The following is a 19,868-nucleotide window of genomic DNA, read 5'->3' on the forward strand; positions in this document are numbered from 1 at the left end:
CGACAAGTTGCAAACGTCGATCAATCTGTACCGCAGTTTCCGTCCATCGTCCGTACTAACAGAAAAATGTCTCTGATTAATTTCATTTCATTAATTTCAAATTCACGCAAAATATTTGGTTCGCGTTTATTCAGTGCCAATATTTCGACATTGCTTTCACTAGAATTGCACTCACTAGAATGGAATAAATAACGGGGGAATAAACGACTATTATAAATCTACACCAAAGAACGAAAAAGGTCGATTAGAGTATATGTAACGATACAGAAGATATCCGCACAGCAAAAGAACGCGCTTCTCTTTTCCTTTCTGATGACATGTTTTTTATCATGTACACGTATATCGAACGCGTGAAATCATGATTCGGTGAATTTGTCTAAAACCTACTTCCTCTCCGATTTCGATGAGTTTCAAATACGTCGTAAAGCTCAACATTGTGAACAACTTTTTCCTGTACGTATAATCGACGTATAATCGACGTATAATCGACGATCGGCCTTAGTTTTCCAGTTACATGTAAAAATATATCGTCGCTGGGCCTTAGCTTTCAAGCTATGTTGTATTAGTAGTACATAGTACGATCGAATAGTTGAGTAATCATTCATTGAATCTTGCTAAGTTGAAAAAAGATAAAAAAACACGTGGAAAAGAGAAAAACGTTAGTGTTTGGAATCACATGACACAGGAAATTTGAAACTCGTAAACAATTCTTTTTCTTCAAAAAGCAACGAACTTGGCCGTATTACGATCGAAACAGAATGACGATTCATTCTTAATTAAGAGTTAAATGATACCCGGCTAAATGCGGTTAAATGCGGCGGCCCTTACTAACATGTACTACCAGAGAGGTAATTTTCTCTCTGATACTACTAATCCAACTCGGCTTGAAAACTAAAAACATGCTGCGGGATATTTTTGTGTATAACTCAAAAATAAATAAGGCCGACCGCCTGTTATATATATACGTATAGGAAAAAGCTGTTCAGGATGTCGAGCTTTAGAACATATTTGAAAATCCGAGAGGATATAGCTTCTTAACAAGATCAGCCGCGTTTCTTCGTATTTATTCACGTTTTGACATGGTAAGTGAAACAGGTGTGCAGATCGCGACCAAATTTTCGACGATGCGCGAGAAATGCTCGTTTTCGAGAGTAAAACGGGTCCAAATCGCTTTTACGCGTCTGGCACGAGTCCCGTGCCTAACATATCGTTATAAATATCGTTTATGCTAACTGGTGTGTTCGTTGCAACTCGTTCGACCGTCCGAAAGGTACGTAGTATAATATAATATAAAATTCAGCAATATTCGACATTTCCGAGTCTGCCTGCTCAGTTACAAGTGATCGTACCGATTCGATTCTTTCAATCGTTTCGAGATTCGAGACCTATCGAATGATTCCACCGGAAAGCGAATCGTATCAAGGTCTAGAGAGATATCGGATGAAACGTCTAAACGTCTTTTCGGTTTATGGTATATTATTCGAAATAATTTTCGATTATGTAGAACGGTTAGGCAACAATTTCGTAAACTTGCACGAGGCTATAGATTACAGAATTTATTGTTTATTGACAAGCTTATCAATAACGACGTTATCGATATCGTGCAAAATCGTGTAATTTTATCGCAAGAATGCCAACGCGCAAGCAACGTTATTCTCTTCTCTCTCTCTCGGGAATTTGTTTTGTAAAAACGTTTCTGGTCAATGTCGCGCAGACAAGTATACCGATATATTACGCGAGACGAACTCGTTATCTCGTTTCTCGTAATAGGTCAGATTACACGTAATACGATTATATATTCGTCGAAAATGTCTGATCTTCGAAAATTATCTGACAATTCGAACCTCGTTGCATTTCTATTCGGGTATTCGCCTTTAATTCGCTCCTAATATTCTTATTATCTATTCACGAGTTTGCCATCGATTCGCTTGTTCAACAGCTTGTCTTTATCGCAAGGAATCGCGTTTTGTACATCGCAAGAAGCGAGAAAGAAATACCACTTGTTTAATCTTATCGCGCTCGTTCCGCAGAAAATATTTACTATTTTCCATATTTTTATTTGGTGTGCGTTGAACCATCACGAGACATCATTGATCGCATGTACATACCTAAGTAGTACGTACATTACGTATCACCGCAAAAAGGATCCTTATGAAGGCGAATCTATAAGGATGTTCGTTTCTGGGAAATAAGATAAAAGAAGAAGAGACAGATACACGCGACAAGTTTCGCCGATGAATATAATTTGCATGTCGTTGCTACAAAAAGAAAAGGGGCAAAAGAGATAGCGATATCGCGACACAGTCGTAATAAAGGTACTTAGGCACATATGTATGTAAATCTGTGCGCGTTTGCTACAATAAAGTCAAGGCTACAGAGCCTACAGGGTAGATCGTAGAAATCGTAGACCGGTTTGATGTTTTAGCGATTCGATCGGCGAAAAACATGGAATACGGTAATGCCACGAAACGCAGAATCGTAGGAAATTTGATGTGTGATCGATACCAGATCAGGCCACTGGTCTTCCTCTCGGGTCAAGCAAGTTCGTTGGCATTTTTCACGGAGGATGGTTTCGTCCGTTTTTCAAACCGTACACTGTTAATCATCGAAATTTTCTCGTATCCTCTCCTTAATTTACAGTTTATTAAGTGTTTATAAATGTCGACTTGATTTATAAACTAATACCTTGATTAATTCGCTCGCGAAAACGTGGATTTGCAATTAATTCTGGTACTAACTGTACCGATGCGGTCACGAACCAACTAAATTATTTTCGCGTCTTATTACGTCGTCGTAAGAATCTACTAGATTTAGTGAAAACTTTAAGCAATACCTAACGTAAGCAAAACCTAACCTAATAGAATTACAAATAAAAATCTTTTTGGAAATATGACTGATACTTTTCTCTCTCTCTCTCTCTCTCTCGCTCTCTCTTGATAATACTGTTTCATACATTTTATACTCTGCGCTATTCAAGGTGCTCATTCTCTCTTTTTCTCGCTCTCCATACCATTCGATAATATCCATCAACGGATATATGTATACACGTCCCTTTGATCTTAAAATAACAAGTAATGGATTACATATACATACATTTATGTATTTATAGGATACGAAGTGTGCGAATATCGCGCCTATATACATTGTCGTGGCGAATCAAAAGGATGAAATTTTGAAAGAAAAAAGGAGTTCCGAATTTTTGTGCATTGTAACAAGATATCTTTTTACTATGATATCGAATAGAATTAGATTAGTTGTAACAACCAAACATATACCTACGACGCATCGCTCTCTTTTTGAAAGTAGGTATATGTAGATATAAGTCTGTATGTAATTTATCGCTTCCCAAGCATAAAGAAGTTTGCCATTCAAACAAAAAATACAAAACGTCAAAGGTGTTGTGTAAAATTTACGTGTGATAAAACAGTCAACCAAAACTGAATATCATGCGGAAGACCTTGAACAAAGAACTTCTGCGCGTCCTATTATTTGACCCTGAATCGTGGATCCACGTGCTGCGTGAAATCATGCCTTCACGCTCGACGCTCGACAATCGACGCTCGTCGAGTATATCGTTCTCGCTCCTTTTATCTTCGTTGCTTATGGATCAATTAGCTCTTGAGAAAATTTATTCGACGGCAATTTCTTTTCGAAAATATTTCCAATCGCGAATTCGCATAGTCATGTGTGAACACTCAAAACAAGAAAATCACAATTACTTCTCCCTACTTTTTAAAGAAGTAGCGCAATTCGAACAAATTCGGCTCTTTTTCGCTCTCTATCGTATTTACCAACTTCTTTTTTTCCGCGTATTAATCCCGATTGTTTTATCCAACGATTTATATTACGTAAAACTCTGAAAATCTATCTACTTCGATATTATTAATCGTTTAAACTATCTTAACGGTTTTCATAACCTGTTGTCGTTGTTGTTGCTCGACTAATTAAAGGTTATATTAGACGCCAAAATATTCAAATTCGAATCATCACAACTTATTTCTTAACCGTTCACCGATACTGCATCTAAATAAGTCATACTTTCGTTCAAAGACATCCATAAGTTTATGAATAAAAGTTTTAGAGAGACGAACAATTCGTTCTGAGTGATCGGCTTGGCAAATTACATAACATAGTATGCGCGTCTTGTATCACACCGTAATTGTTCTGCGTTAACTTTGTTAACACGGGATATGTAATACACACATCGTTCACATTATCTGTTTTCTTCTCTCACTGCTAAACTAAATGTCATTAATCATTATTCGAAATTGAATTCTAACGATAACAGCTTGGCAATTCGATTAGCTATTCAAGAACCAAATATCGCCAAACCAAAATTTCGTTTATTTTTGAAAGGTGGCACTAGGTGAATTCGCAATACAAGTTTACAACGCGCATTTCTCTCGCTTCCTCAAACGATAAGAGATAGAGTACAGCGATAATCCGTTTGGATGAGTCACTGGTTACCGAAGAACGATAATAACTCGTTAAAATTAATGAATTCTCGATGACTTCATCGTGTCATGCATAGAACCTGAAGTAATTACATAAATTTGTATCAGTATACAGTTTCGTAGTCATCTCCGTGGTTTTACAAATATTGTTCGATTAATCGTAGTAATCGAGCTTCCTAACGTCGCCGTTAGAAATACATGTATTCCAAATCGATTTAGACGATCGATTCTATCTAAAACAGTCGACATCGCGTGACAGAATCGAGACAACTCGAAAAACGATTATGAACTAGCAGTGACCATTTTGAAAATTCAACATTTGTTATCTTTTTTCATCCTCGGTTTCTCCGCGATTACGCCTTCCCCTTTGGCACCTGCTTACATTGCCCTCCTTCGTTTATTATTCATAGCTACGAAGCCTCTTCAAGTTACATATATATATATATACTTACATAACCCGCAACCCTTAAACTCCTTTTCACCTTGCAGTCAAACGCACATTTGGCCTTATCTTCTGTTTCGTCATCGTGAAACTTCAACATAACTTAGGGAGGAATGTGTGTCAAAAGTGGAAGAAAGTTACGTAAATCGATAACATGGTGGGTAGGTATTGTAGTCGGGTACTGCCGGTTCACCGGGCACGATCGAGCAACTCTTGCCACGTGCAGAAACCGGTTTATGCTGTTATTTTGTGCGACCGAACAACATTGTCCTTTAAATTTTCTGTTTAGACAAGAAATCCGTCGCGTTCTCAGGGTAAGAGCGTAAAAACTCGTTCGATGCATTCCATTTCTACGTAATGATATTTGTTGATTCCGATCAACGATTAAATCTCCTCGATGTTTAAATTAAACGTTGTTTTCGAGCGATTGTTTATAAAATTGTATAAAGAGCCAAAAGCGCAATTTCCTATTCGTTTATACGAACGCACTGTACAAGGATGTACATAAAGTATATATCCTCGTTCTGCAATCGAACATTTTTCTCGATTTGTTAATTCGATGTGATATGATCGATATCTGGTTGATTATCGCATCTATGATGTGGATGATGCAACAATGATGTGCTTTTGTTCGTTAAACTTTTTGCAAGACAATATTGGAGTTGGTCAAATATGTAAAACGGTGGCTGAAACAGCCAGGTAAACAATCGACCTTATAACCTTACGTAATATAAGAATACGGCTAATAAACTTACCACGTAATACTATACCAATTATACGGGCAACAAGTTCACGCGATGCTGGCTGATTGAAAACAAACTTCGATAGTCAACACGAGTCTGCGCGTAGCGTAAAAATTATAAGCGCTCTTATGTGTGTGCGTGTGTGTTTCACTACTATAGAACTCGACAATGTTGCGTCTATCTCTTTCTGTTTCTCTTCTGCATACATACTCCCCTCTTTGTCTTCTTTCCTGGTGTTTCATCTCACCGTGACGCACCCTTGAGCGAGCGCGCGCACACACACAACAACAACAATACACACACGCTAGAAACAACCGAGTACGTATTCTCTCTCGGTCGTCTCTCTCGATTCTTTTTCTATGTCGCGTGATGTTATACGTGGCCATTGTGCGCGCGCATCTCTTCCTAAAACAACGCACGTCGCAATCACCCGCCGATATTTCCCGTTCCCCTACGTTTATCTGGCACTCATCCTATATAATGTGGGCATAAATGATGCTAGATCGTAAACATTTCGAGAATATAATCTCACTATTCACTCAAAAAATGCGTCGTGTCCAAGCTCTTAGTAAAAACGTTTACGATGAATATTACGTATGAAATGGCGTTATTACCGGCAAGTCGATTCCAAACATACGAGAGCGATCAGTGATTCTCAAGGGTTCTTCAGCGATTTATTATTCAAGGAAATAGAGGAAAAAGCAATGTCAAAAAGTGAAAGAGAGAAAGAAAGCGGGAAAGTGTTCTTAACGTTTAATTTTTCCATTGTTAGCCTGAGTATTAAATTAGTTACGACTACTTTCAATCGCGATTCGTAATTCATAGAATAGCTTTCTAAGCGATATTTGCATGGTAACAAGCAAATGTCAAGTAAGTATTCAATTATAAAATATCGATGATGAATTCATTGAAAATAGAATTGCAAATCACGTAAAGATTGCATCATACGATTCGGTAATTACGTGAGTGTAGTTCGGAGCGTTCGAGAACCCCTGGCTAGGAGCTACGTGACGCGGCGTCATTTCAGAGGGCGTCGACGAAGTCGCCCGATCCTACGTAGAAGTAAAACGACACGGTAGTGGGGAGGTTAGAGGGAACGGCGCGAGCGTGGTGGGAGCAGTGGACATCGATGCTGCCGGGAGTGCCGGGACGAGAGCAGTGAGGTTGGAGAGGGGGCAGTGAGGTTGGAGAGGGAGCAGGCTGTTAGTAAGCGAAGTGGCCATCTTGCAAAGTTCAGTCGGAAACCAACTGCCGAGCAGTGAGGGAAGGTAAAAGGAAAGACTCGATGTGTTAGCTGAAGGATTTTTAATGCGCTTCCGAGCCGGGCTACCGCTACGTGCGAAAGGCTGTGCGATACCGACAACGGAACAGCGACCATCCGCGGAGATTTTCGTATACGGGAAAACTTTAGTTTATCCGGCGAAAAGTCTCGGAGTACGAGCAGAAGATTCAAGGGTACAGAAGTAGCCGAAGTTTCGACGTTAGAGAAGAAATCGAGAAGGAGTCGTGCAGAAATTTTGGTTCCAGCGGAGAAGATTCATCCGCTGAAAAAACATCTCATCAGTTCGAAAGTGATAGGCAAGACGATAGAACTATTTATTCGTATACCTATAGTTCTGAAGACAGTGAAGAGGAAGAAATAGAAAAAAGTGAAGAGAAGGCGCGCAGTGTTTGTCTGTGATAGTATTTATTCAAACGATTCAGCTACGACGCGTATCATCTACCATAGTAGTAGCATCGTTTGTCGCTTCTGTAAGTCGCGAGAACTACAGAAACAGAGAAATAGTCTTTATATATTTATTTATATCTGTGATACCGACGCTGATATACATCGAATTATCCCGAGACAGAAACATCGAGAACGAGCGAGATAGAGAGCGAAAGCAAAAACGGGAGTACGTCGGTAAAGGGAGAAGAGAAAGGATCGAAGAAAGCAACGTACAGTGGTTTGGGAAATTGAAATAGTGGGAAAGAAGATTATATCAGTAACTTAGTGGATTTACATGTTTTTGTATATACGACTGACTCTTTTTTATAATTATTGATATCGGATTAAGAGATAGGAGGAGAAAGAGTTTCTCATTGCTGTTCGCTAAACGAAATAGAAAAGAGACTCGAAGAAGAGGAAAAAGGAGCAAAACAAAGTTTTGTTTCAAACGAGAACTACATTTTCCTCTTTTACCCTTTTATTTGGGATATTAAACCATCGAAGCTAAGTGGAATTTTTGCGTGCAAAAATGGTGGAGAAAATCTTGGAAGAACGAGGAGACGGGAGTCAAGAAGTTACAAGAGGTAAGAATATCTTTCCTTGTCCAAATATTTACTTTGAACCAAACGCGATCGCAACGATATGACATACCAAAATCATTCGAGGCAATGTTAACATTGCTGGTAATGTCATGAACCAACCAAAACAATGCGATGAAATGGATGAACATCCGTTTATATTAAACTTTTCCTCTGTACTTTTCGATACGTGACACTTTGTTTCCAATTAATTTCATCGCGATATCGTTTTCGTTTCGCGTGAGCTTTGTCATTGGTCGAAGAAAAAGAAAAATATTATTTCGATCGTTAACTGTTAAATTAATTGACTGTATGATTTGGATAAAAAGGAAAGAAAACGTGTAAAATAAGCAATCGCGCGAGGTGATAGAAATTTTCAAGATCAATCGGTGAAGAGAAACGCGGGACGTGACAATGGAAGTCGGTTGACGGAAGAACTTTCTCGAAGCCGGTGCGCCGTGTTCCCAGTGTTCTTCGCTTCGAGTTTTCTATCTCGGAACCTTTCGTTTAAATTCGTTCTAAATTTCTTCAATCACGAAAATTAAAATTCGAAATAAGATCTCTATTGCATGTTTAGAGTCTTGTAGGTTAGGGCTTGTAATATCGTATATTTTTGTATAACGAAGTTACGACCATATAATTCGAGCGGTCGTGAAACATTCATAGCAATCGAATCGACGTTTCCTAATCGAATCCTACTTAATTTATATTAAATATAATTTAACATTTCTCGGGGTTTTTTTTTTAACTGTGCCGTTCTAACTCTCCTTTTATCTACTTCATATATGCATGTATATGTCTACGCCTAAAATGTCGAGTGAAGAACTTGACAGTATCAAAATGGACACATATACACACATCGATCGCACTATATCATATGTATTTTATCTCGTTATTTTGACGCGTGTAATAGGTTATTCTTAGCATTTCGTTTATGTGAACTTTGTTCGTATTTTTTTGTCGTTTCAATCGTTTGTTTCGATGTTTCGTTGTAAAATTGTTTCTCGTACGTCGAAATCGAACAAATAAACAAATAACGTATAAAAATATGTAATTTTGCAATATTGGTAAGAAGGAATAAGAAACGAAAATGTACAGCGAGACAAAGTGCAGCGAAGGGTGCAAAAGTTGATATGTATTATGAAAGAAAACGAAGCATAGCCGGATCAAAACGCTACATGACGCTAAGACGATGCAGCGTGCATCGTTGAATTATTTTTGAGGGTCGAAGTGGGTTAGTCGGTTCGCGTTCGAGTTGGACGCAAATCGCAAAGGGTGTCGGTAAGGGTAACCCAAACAAAGAATGGTAGAAGAGAGAGGGAGAGAGGAGAGGAGAGATCCTCGCGCGCATGTCAAATTCGTTAGTAAATACTCTTCATTTTAAAGAGAATGGTTTCTTTCGAAATGCGAAACGTAATCATAAGGTAAAAATTTTCTGATTGATATCGCATACGTCATAATTCATCATTTTGAAAACTTTCGCAGAAAAGACCAAACATATTACTGCAAACGAAAAGAGAATTGCTCGTTGCTAGACCCATCGAAAAGCAAGCCTCGGAGAATTTTTAACCTTGAAATGCGTTAAAGTTAGAATACAGTGTTCGTGTATATTGTACACATTGTCAAGCGTGAAATGACATTAGACAAACGTTCAAGAGTGAAACTCATTTCGTAAAGAAGGCGTTTTTTCTATTTTCCACTTTTCTTTTCTTTCTTCATGAAAATTCATACACGAGAAAGAAAATATACCCCATTCTCTATATATACATATGTATGTATATGAATTTACGTTTAGGTTTTTCATATTGAATCGACGATTGTCGCTGGTTTTGCGGATACAGCAACATTATCGTACGTGTGTATATCTCGCGTAAGATGGCGGCGTTCCTTTTCTGTGCCAGTCATTGAACCCTGAGCTCTTAGTACTTGCCGTGCTTGGTTGTGTTTCTTCTTGCATCGAGTTTCATTGCGTTGCATCGCATCGTTGATACAGGCAACAGAAGAGTATACACATTCACTCTTGGTTAAATTGCGATTCAGTTCAGCATTAGTGATTAACTACGAGATGTCTATTGTATTTGACCGAGGCTAAATCATTTTTCGGCACGTTGAGATTGCAATTATCTTCGTACCAAGAAAACTTACGATATCAGAATGCGATAACCTTTATTTGATTGCATATTGAAAGTAAATGTATCTTTAGGTCGGATCTCTCCATTAATAAACGCAACTTTTGTTCCTGACAGATTCAAACACGCGTTGATCGGATCGTTTAAATTGGACTTGTGAGTTTGAAATTGAAACAAAGATCGTCGCTCTTTATCGATTCATTAAATACATATTTGCACACGCGGTGTTACTCGATGACCCACGCGTTGTCGGCAAATATGGTGATCACGCGCGATTCCTCATATTTCATCGAACAGCTTCGTGCGTCTAGTCAACTTGATCTTGACCTTTCAAACATCTTTTATGCTACTTTTCGACCTAACCCCACTTAATTATTAATCGTAGTTTTTCTAGCGTAACGACAGATAGTTTTACATAGTTCTCGCTAACTTGTTGTGCACCTAAATCAGAAAGTCGTATATAAAAAAAAAGAAGAAACAAAATTTTAAAACTAGCTTAGTGTTTCAATGTGTCTCGGATTATTTACAAGATTCGTCGTGCCTTCTTCGCTTACACGTGTATATCACGGCCAACGAAGACTGTATCGACATTTTATAATTTCCTTCGAGAGAGTGTATGGCAGTAGATGGAAGTCGTGTTAACTCGGCCGTAACAATGTATTTATACATTCAGTTATAGAAACGAATCAAATAATGTAATCATCCATGGTTTGTAAGATAAATGTTACTAATATGTATCGAGCGAAATGCGTAATGTCCCGGTGTTTGCGAACTTGTAATTTTTTAAGAATTTTAATATTTGCGTGCACGTAACTGTGTGCACAAATAAACGAGCTGTATGGTATTTGATATAGCGTTAATGAACGCGTGGGATTGTCACGTGTACGTATCTATGTACATACATATGTATGTATGTACTTGGTCGGTTGATTCTCGAGAAATTGTTTTCACGGATAAACAAGAGTTGCCTAATTCCCGCTTATTACCGTATATCGGGACTTTGCAAAATTTTTCTACATATTACTTTTCTATACTCTCGAACAGATTTTCTTTCTGTCTTTATTGTTCTTCGTTTGTCCCTGATAATTCTTACTGTAGCTATAAAACACGAGTCATGGCTCGTTTCTAATTTTACAACGATTTACACATAGTTCGTTTCGAACAGATATTCATCGTTTAATTTTGCGATTTTTTTTTTTCATGTTCTCTATGAAACGAGAATAACGAACGAAGAACAGAAACACTTTCTATTCGTTTTCCCACATGATTTCCATATTATTTATATCTATACTATAATTTAGTTATTACTATATTACGATATTGTGATACTATATATACATTCACGTATGAACGTTTAACCATATACGTTTATATATGTTTAGTCTTAGAATATCTTGCAATTGATCGAGCATATATTAACAATTTTTCTTTTTTTTTTAGAAGAAGCAAGTTGTAGAGAGACGGTGAATACCACGGGAGAATCAATGAGCGCCGTGCAAGCTCGACAAGAGGAAGCTAGGCGCAAAAGACGCAAGAAGAAACGCTCTGGATCGTCTTTGATGTCAGCCTGTTTTCAAGGTAAAATTTAATCTACGGAAAGATTCGTGACACACTGCGAGAAAATGAAAGAGCTTGTAGATTCTTGCGCTGTGATAAATATCGATAATGGTGGGTGGGTAACTGAATATTCCGTACTGTTCTTGTGTCGTTGGCCGAGCAGTGAAGAATTTCTTGCCGGCCGATTTAATCGAATAGCGTGCGCGTTGTTCGGCCAACGACAACGTATGCATAGTTTATGCATAGAATAATTCTTCTTATAAACGTATACGTTTTTGAAAAATTTCTCATTGGTTGATCTGGAGATTCGATATACATACTTATCAAAGATCGCACGTAGAGATCAAAAATTTTTCTGACATATACCATTATCTTATCGTATAGTACGAAAATCAACGGGAAAAAAAGAAAAAAAAAAAAAAATAAAGAGAAAAAGAAAGTGCAAAAGTCAATCAGGGCAGGTTACGGCAAGGTAGAAATGTAGATAATAGTAAACAGTCGATTCGTTGTTTGACTGCGGGCACGTGTTTGAGTTAACGATCTCTGTCACTCGTGCTTCGATGACTCACCTCACCGCAGGTATGTTATCCTATACAAATTTAGAATCTTTGAGAAATTCATACGAAACGAATATATTAATCGATCATGCGCGCAATCTCAATTTTTTATATATTTTTTATATATATTCAATATATATATATATATATATATATACGGATTGTACTCCCTATAGTAAATACATTGCTTGCTACAATATGAGAAGTAGTTAGAATAGAAAGTAAAGCACGCCCGGAGGCCTGGGAAGTACAGAAAAAGTTGGTTTATTCGTAGTAAAGATTAACGTTTAAACAAGCTTATTTAGACAACTTTGTTGCCTCTAAAGAGTACGATGTGATTCCTATCTAAAAAAAAAAAAAGACAATAGAGGATCAATGTATCCATAAATTGAATTGTGATGTAATTTCGGGACTACTCACAAAGGCTACTAAGTACCTTGTAAGCAAAAATTAAATCGAACTTTAAACGTCGATGTGGAAGCTACATAAGGCTTCGGACGGTTTAAGATCAGAGAACAGTCGTGAAAAACGGGATATCGGACAAACTAAAACGCGAATAGCGGAGCGTATTTATTTTATTCGATTATTTGGATGATGTGTCGTTTAATTCGGTTTTCAGTTCGTCTATCGTGTATTCTAGAATAGGATTAAACGAATACAACCTCTTTTTGACAAAATTATTAGCCAAATTGATCAGTTGAAACTATTATGTCGCACTAATACGATCGATTTTGTACAGTGCAGTAGAGTAGTAGAATTTCAGTGTTCGAGAAGCTTCCGCTTCGTACTGCTGGTAGTAAACTAGGCATGAGCGCACCCGTATACGTTCAAATCTGGGCCACGGGTTAACTCGTCGATACGTCTCGAGTCTCAAGCTCCTCCATCGCTTCTTCAGATTTCTGCCTTCTCTTTCTAATCTTTATTATCCTTTCCCCCCATTCTTTCCACCGTTTACTTCCATGTACACACGCATTTTCTAACCGTAATTCTTTTGTAGTTTTCTCAATTCTATTGTTACGAAATAATTTTCTTCCTATGAAATACTTTGATTTTTCATTCGTGTAAAAATTTTATATCTCTATGTTACTTGTTCCTAGATACTCTTGTTGCTTTGTTGATATTTCCCAGTCGGGGGAGTCTCGTAACTTGCAGCTTCTTGTTTCAGGCGGTCCCTTGTTCGTTATCGTGCACAGATCAAATCCTTGTATAATCAACAGTCACGTGTGTTCTAACGCGTACTCGTTAAATATGCTAAAATTTTCAAACTTACAAAATGTTCCGTTTCTCTGTATCGTCAATTATATTTACTCGTAATACGAAACCAGTTAACAAGAATCATAAAAATATCACTGGTAAATACACGTTACGTGTTAAGTGTATGTTATGAGAATCAAATTAGACGCATAGATTATGCATCACGACGTCGGATTGAAGAATATATGCCATGTGTATGTGTACAATAGAATCGGTGCGGCGGTGCAATTTAACATAGAGGGGGAGAAGGAAAGGCAGTGGAGAGACGGTGGAGGCATGAAAATGTATTATCGGCTTCTGGTTGCTAGGTATTCGTCGGCGGTGTTGCCAAGCAGAGAGAGAATCGTATCTTTGGCGCGAGAGGCAAATAGGTGGGAGCTAAGGGGAGAGCAAAACTGTTGATTAGGGAACAGAAAAGGAAAGGTAAAAAGAGAGTTGATAGCAGCTTACGATACGTTGAAGCGACGTAACGTTGTAACGTTGAAACTAGGGAATGAACAAACGAACGAGCAGCCGCCGTACAGAATGAAACGGAAGCATCGTGTTATTGCGTTATTGGGGAAGCAAGAAGCAAGCGGACACGAGACGAGAGGGTCAGGCAACAGTTCTAACAGAGATTGAAAGTTCTCGGTCAGGAAAAAAACAGAAAAAATTTATTAGTTATACGCGTACGAAACTCTTAACGATGCTTCCTTCGTTCGTTGATACTGTTCTGATTAGACGATTGATCGCGCTATAGGCGGAGCTCGGGTGTGATTGATCCTTTTTAGAATCATCGATATTCAGCAACGTAACGATGCTCTATCTAACAGCATCTTTTGTTTCTTTGAACTCCGATAGCGCAATGTTAATTACAGCGTAATGTTAATTACACTATAGAATAAATAGAGAAGAATAGACGCGATCCGAATTTTACGCGAATTTTAAGTTAGGCATTTTCCGAAAGCTGTACTACCGATCTTTGCTTTGAATAAAGTACGAGTTACTCCGATAAACGCGATAATAAAGGATGTTGTGCTTACTACGAAACTCGGTTCGTTTTGGCGTACGTGACGCGATGCGATTATTTTTGGTCAACCTCGCTTCTCTCACTCTCTCTGTCTGTCTGTCTGTCTGCCTGTCTGTCTGTCTCTCTCTCTCTCTCTCTCCCTTTTTCTCTCTGATCCAGCCTCTCCTTTCCCTCTCCATCCCTATTCGTTTTCATCCCCTTCTCCTCTCTTATATTATATTCCTTTTCTGTATTCCTCTCCGTGCTCAAAATTATTCTATTACATTTTATTTATTGTTATATTACTGCAGTTATAAAATTAGTATTAAAATACGACTACGTGTTTGTTTCAGAACTGTACAAATTGACCGGCGAAGTTCTTGGAGAAGGTGCTTACGCCTCAGTTCAAACTTGTAGATCGCTTTATACCGATCTGGAGTATGCTGTTAAAATTATCGACAAAATTCCCGGTCACGCACGAGCACGTGTGTTTAAGGAAGTCGAGACGTTTCATCATTGCCAAGGCCATCCAAATATCATCCAATTGATTGAGTTTTTCGAAGACGAAGTAAAGTTTTATCTGGTATTCGAGAAAATAAACGGTGGTCAACTGTTGAGTCGGATACAAGAAAGAGTTCATTTCAGCGAACGGGAAGCCAGTCAAATAATTCAAGAAATCGCAAGCGCGTTAAATTTCCTTCACAAGAAAGGTAAAGCCACTTTTATTTGAATTGTTTTAATTAAGTACATATTCGGTATGTTATTACGGTATCCACATGCAGCACCTCCAAGTTTATCCTCTTAACGAATGTGTTATCTTTGCTTTTATCAGGTATCGCCCATAGGGATCTGAAACCCGAAAACATTCTGTGTGTGTATCCGGATAAGCTCATACCGATTAAATTATGCGACTTCGATCTTGGTTCGGGTATCAAGTTCAACAATTCGTTGTCAAGTCCTGTAGCTACACCGCAACTCTTAACGCCAGTCGGCAGTGCCGACTTCATGGCTCCAGAAGTTGTGGGAGCTTTCACCGGGGAAGCGAATTATTACGATAAGCGTTGCGATCTCTGGAGCCTTGGCGTGATTATGTATATACTCCTCTGCGGTTATCCACCTTTTTATGGGAATTGCGGATCCGATTGTGGTTGGGAGAGAGGAGAAAATTGCGAGGCTTGCCAACGGCTTTTATTTACCAGTATTCAAGAAGGCAGGTACGAATTTCCGGACAACGAATGGAGGTGTATTTCGGAAGATGCGAAAGATTTGATCAGGGGCTTGCTGGTCAAAGAAGCCCATCAAAGGCTCAGCGCCGAGAGTATTCTGAAACATCCGTGGATCAATCCTGGTCCAAGCTCCGTTGAAAATACAGAAAAGTCTCTCGTAACTCCTAATATTATCAGGTTCGTTATTCTTGGCATTTACCAATCGATCAATTTTATATATATATATAATTTTTTATATTTTATATTTAATTTTTATATATAATTTTTTATATTTTATATATAAATAAGAAATTTCGGTCGCGAATTAGTTTGATGTAATACGGTAATATGCGTAATAAACGTAAGAAATAAAAATAACAGATACGTTTCTCTTTATAGGAGGAATAATTCTGCTAGAGAACTGTCAGCGTTTGCCGAATCTGCGATGGCTGTGAATCGCGTGGTACTTCAACATTTTTCCGTAAATTTGGAGGAATTGGCGGAGAAGAGGGAACCGAGATTATCCACTTCGTCAACGGACGAAGATAACCATCCTTACGGGCACATGTCCGACTCGAACAGTGAATTATCCGAACACAGTAAGGTTTGCGTGACTCATTCCTCGAACGAATTTGATGTAAACTCGCGCTTGAAATCTTGTTCCATTCGTTCGAGTACCGATCTGACCGATTCGAAAACCATTGGAAAGAATCGATTGGTCGGCAAGGACTCGTCGGTCCCTCAGCTGTTTGGTTTGTCACCGCCGAGCGAGAGTCGTTTGATGCAGCGTCGTTTAAAAGCTCGTTCGGATTTACTCCAACGGCAAACCAACAAAACAGTTATCGCGTCCGTTAGTGGCTGAAAGGTGACATTCTTACGAACGAAACGATAGTCTCCTTTCTTGGTAGCGCGTATAATTCATGTTTACACGTTCGTCGCGTAAATATACGGATACGAAGAAAGCGTGTACAGTAATATTATCTATCGTTAATTGACAAAGAGTAACAATGACATAAGCGCGACATTACGATTGGCTAAGCGAAGGTTGTGTTTCGTTAAAAATAACAAGAGCTGCATTACAATGATTCGCGCAACGATTGACGGTTATTACACACATGAGCATATCTATACAGCAACACATGGAGCGACGACATAAAACGACGTGTCTTCGCTCCGATACACGATTAACCACGCGCGACGCCAACAATACACAACACTCGATCAGACAATAATTTTTCCTGAATTTCTATATTTCCTACAGAATTCAGAGAAATATCGTGTCCGAATATATCTTTAACTTTATGTTTTTCTCCATTTTTCTTTTGTGCTCTTGTTTCGTTTCGACGACTCTGTCGAATATACTACTCCTCGTCTTTGCGCTACAAGTATTTCAAATTGATACAAGCTATTCGTTCGGTTTATTTTTTGAATGTTGTTTTATACGATACATTCGTTAAATAATATGAACGAACATAAGCGGAGGCAGCACAGATTCGATACACATACATATGTACATATGAAAAATTGAACGGTCGCGCATGTTTTAATTTCGGCTCAGATTACATTTAGTACAGAACTTAAAGGAACGTAAAGAAATAAAAAAATTTGTAATATGTACATTCCACCGTCGGTATCTCTATTAGATGAGAACATATAGCATAATATAAAAAATAAGTCACATTAGATATACAACGTTTCTGTACTTTCGCTGTTATATGATATCTAGAAAAGTACATAGTATATGCTCGTTCATATCAATTTATCGAAACGGATATACAGAGACGCAAAAGAAAAGAATAAATAATTTTGATGAATATTTTTACCGATCGTATACCCGTATATTTGCTTCGTTTCTTTTTATTAAATCGATTTCTTTTTAGTTCGGCCTTGAATATTTTTGCAACTATAGCTATTATTCAACAAAATATCTCCGAGTTACATTTCTCTTTTCTTTTCTAACGATAACTTGTTCGAGAATTATGAAAAGCAGCAACAGCAACGCATCTTCGGACGAAAAAAACAGCGGTAAGAAGAGTAAACCGCGCATCTTGGTGCATGTTACAAATAGTTTGCTCAGTAGGTTTCTAAGAATGTAGTAGAGTGTAAGTTCGAAAATACTGTAAAGCAAATTCCAAGGAAGGAACAACGCGCATTTGTATCGAAGGGAAAAAGGGGACGACAACTACGGCCATTTTTTTGTAAATTTCTCTTAAGCACCTTCATAGAAAGTTAGTACGTAAGGAAGATTAAAAGATTAGTTTAACAAAAAGGAAAAAAAAGAAAAAAAAATACAGAAAAAAAATTGTACCTGCGTCGTAAGTGATTAAGAGTATACCGAGCGAAAGAGAGAAGAGGGAAAGTACATGGAGCAGGAATATGAGAGAAAGAGAGGGATGGAGGGGGAGAGAGAGTCATATCCGAGAACGTGCGCGTGCGTACGCACGTTAACGGACAAACTTTCTCAAAGAATATAGATTACACGAATATCACATCCAATTAATTACTGTTACGTATTTTTGTAGAGTTTTATCGACGAAACGTCGTTCTATCGTCTGCCCACCTACTACGCGTTTACTCTATCGATTAAGATCGATCTCTTTTGTTCCGTCTGATGATTTTCATCGTCATAAAATGTAAATATCTTGCATTCCCATTACCTCGCGGTACACGATGCAGAGAAGGTCGTGACGCTGCAAATTTCCAATGTCGTGTATCGTCAAGTTTGGCAGAACTTTCGTATCGTCTAGAGAACATTTTTATGGATAAAATTTTGCGTGTTCTTTCAGATTGATATCGTAAGCAAATAATAGAAAAGAACGAAACGACGAAAAATTGCGAACATTTTTCTTCAAACGGTAAACAAACAACTGGTTTCGACTACGATTTATTTTACGTATCATAGTTGCATAGAGTCGTGTTGTACGGTGGGAGACTCTTTACTCAGGGCAGTTACGATGAGCTGCGCGAATTTGTTACAAATTACATACACGCTATCGTGTTTGAAGAAAAGAACGAGGAGAAAGAGCTTATGATGTCTGTATGCGATCGAAGTCCATCCAGGGTTGAAAATTAATCGTTAATAATTCTTTCTTCTTACGAATAAACCCTGAAAAGCTTTGTCCAATGACATTACAATATACATTGCATATACACAGACTAATAGTCGACGCAAGTAGCTCGACAGCAGCATTATTAGACTTTCCTCCCAAGGACGGAGGATGATAAAACAGAACTCTCTCCTATAGCAGGTATCATTTTGCCATATACATCATACATACATACATACATACTTTATTCGAATCCCATGGACAGCAGACGTCACAGAGACTAATGCGTATAAGCGTTATCGTTAACAAATGTTTAGTTACGGTTACACCATCGAATTCGTCCATCCAAATGTTTCAAGTTCCAAGGAAAATTGGCAATTCCCTTGAAAATGAGAACATTTGTTAGCGGAAGTAGCGTTAGCGATTTCTCGTAGCGAGAAAAATTATGTAAGAATATACGCATGCATCATTGTTGCATGTGCTTACGACGTAGAGACGAAAAAAAGCATTACACATTAATTAGATCCGTGACTTTTTAATCACGAAAGCCATTAAAAAACACGAATATACCGCGAGTTCTTGGCCTTTTCTTCTTTTTTCTTTTTTTTTTTTTTTCCTAAATTTTTTCGCAAATTGGAAACGACGACTGGAAGAATACGTTACCATTTGCGCGGGATCGTATCTTTCAAGTTACACATTTCTCAGCATTATTGTCATGTGTTATCAATGGACGCCTTTCTCTAGGATCTACGCATCTTTCTTTTTCGGTTTTCTAGCGATGCATTTTTGTTATTCGTTTCGTTTGTTCGATTACAATAACGTATGGCGTAACCAATCACATCCTTGGTAATACAATATTTTCACGAAAACTGAATGCATTCTCGACCGATATCCATTTTTCACACGGTATGTTTTTCTTACAAGGTATTTCGATAAAATCCCGATAAAATCTCGATATCGATCGAGCGTGCGTCGTAACAAATATGTATCATCAGTATGTTAGCGATATATAACGATAATTTGTCGAAGAAACGTTGAAATGCAAGAAGAGAGTACGTAGAGTAAAGGACGAGCAGCGACAAGTCTTGCGTAAGGAAAGCAACCGAATCACACTAAGGATCCATGGCCATAATAATATAGATCTATAAATTGTAATAGCGTGAATGAATTTGCGTCCGAGTGCGAAAGTGTACATGCTGGCATACA

General features: G+C 38.1%; 1 protein-coding gene across 2 annotated transcripts; it reads left to right on the forward strand.

The window, feature by feature from the left end:
• The first annotated feature begins 1,249 nt into the window (after positions 1–1,249).
• LOC138184838 (MAP kinase-interacting serine/threonine-protein kinase 1) lies at positions 1,250–19,862 on the forward strand. 2 transcript variants are annotated; one of them, XM_069123173.1, is made up of 5 exons: positions 1,250–1,270; positions 11,495–11,632; positions 14,764–15,120; positions 15,243–15,813; positions 16,015–19,862. In XM_069123173.1, the coding sequence occupies exons 2-5, from the start codon at positions 11,539–11,541 to the stop codon at positions 16,475–16,477; spliced, it is 1,485 nt and encodes a 494-aa protein (XP_068979274.1). In that variant the 5' UTR covers positions 1,250–1,270; positions 11,495–11,538; the 3' UTR covers positions 16,478–19,862. The 2 variants fall into 2 exon arrangements, with proteins under 2 accessions (XP_068979274.1, XP_068979273.1); XM_069123172.1 differs by lacking the exon at positions 1,250–1,270 and adding an exon at positions 6,305–7,931.
• The last annotated feature ends 6 nt before the right edge of the window (positions 19,863–19,868 follow it).

The sequence above is a fragment of the Bombus flavifrons genome, chromosome 11 (assembly GCF_040668555.2).
Source record: "Bombus flavifrons isolate JBK064 chromosome 11, iyBomFlav1_principal, whole genome shotgun sequence".
Taxonomy (NCBI): Eukaryota; Metazoa; Arthropoda; class Insecta; order Hymenoptera; family Apidae; genus Bombus; species Bombus flavifrons.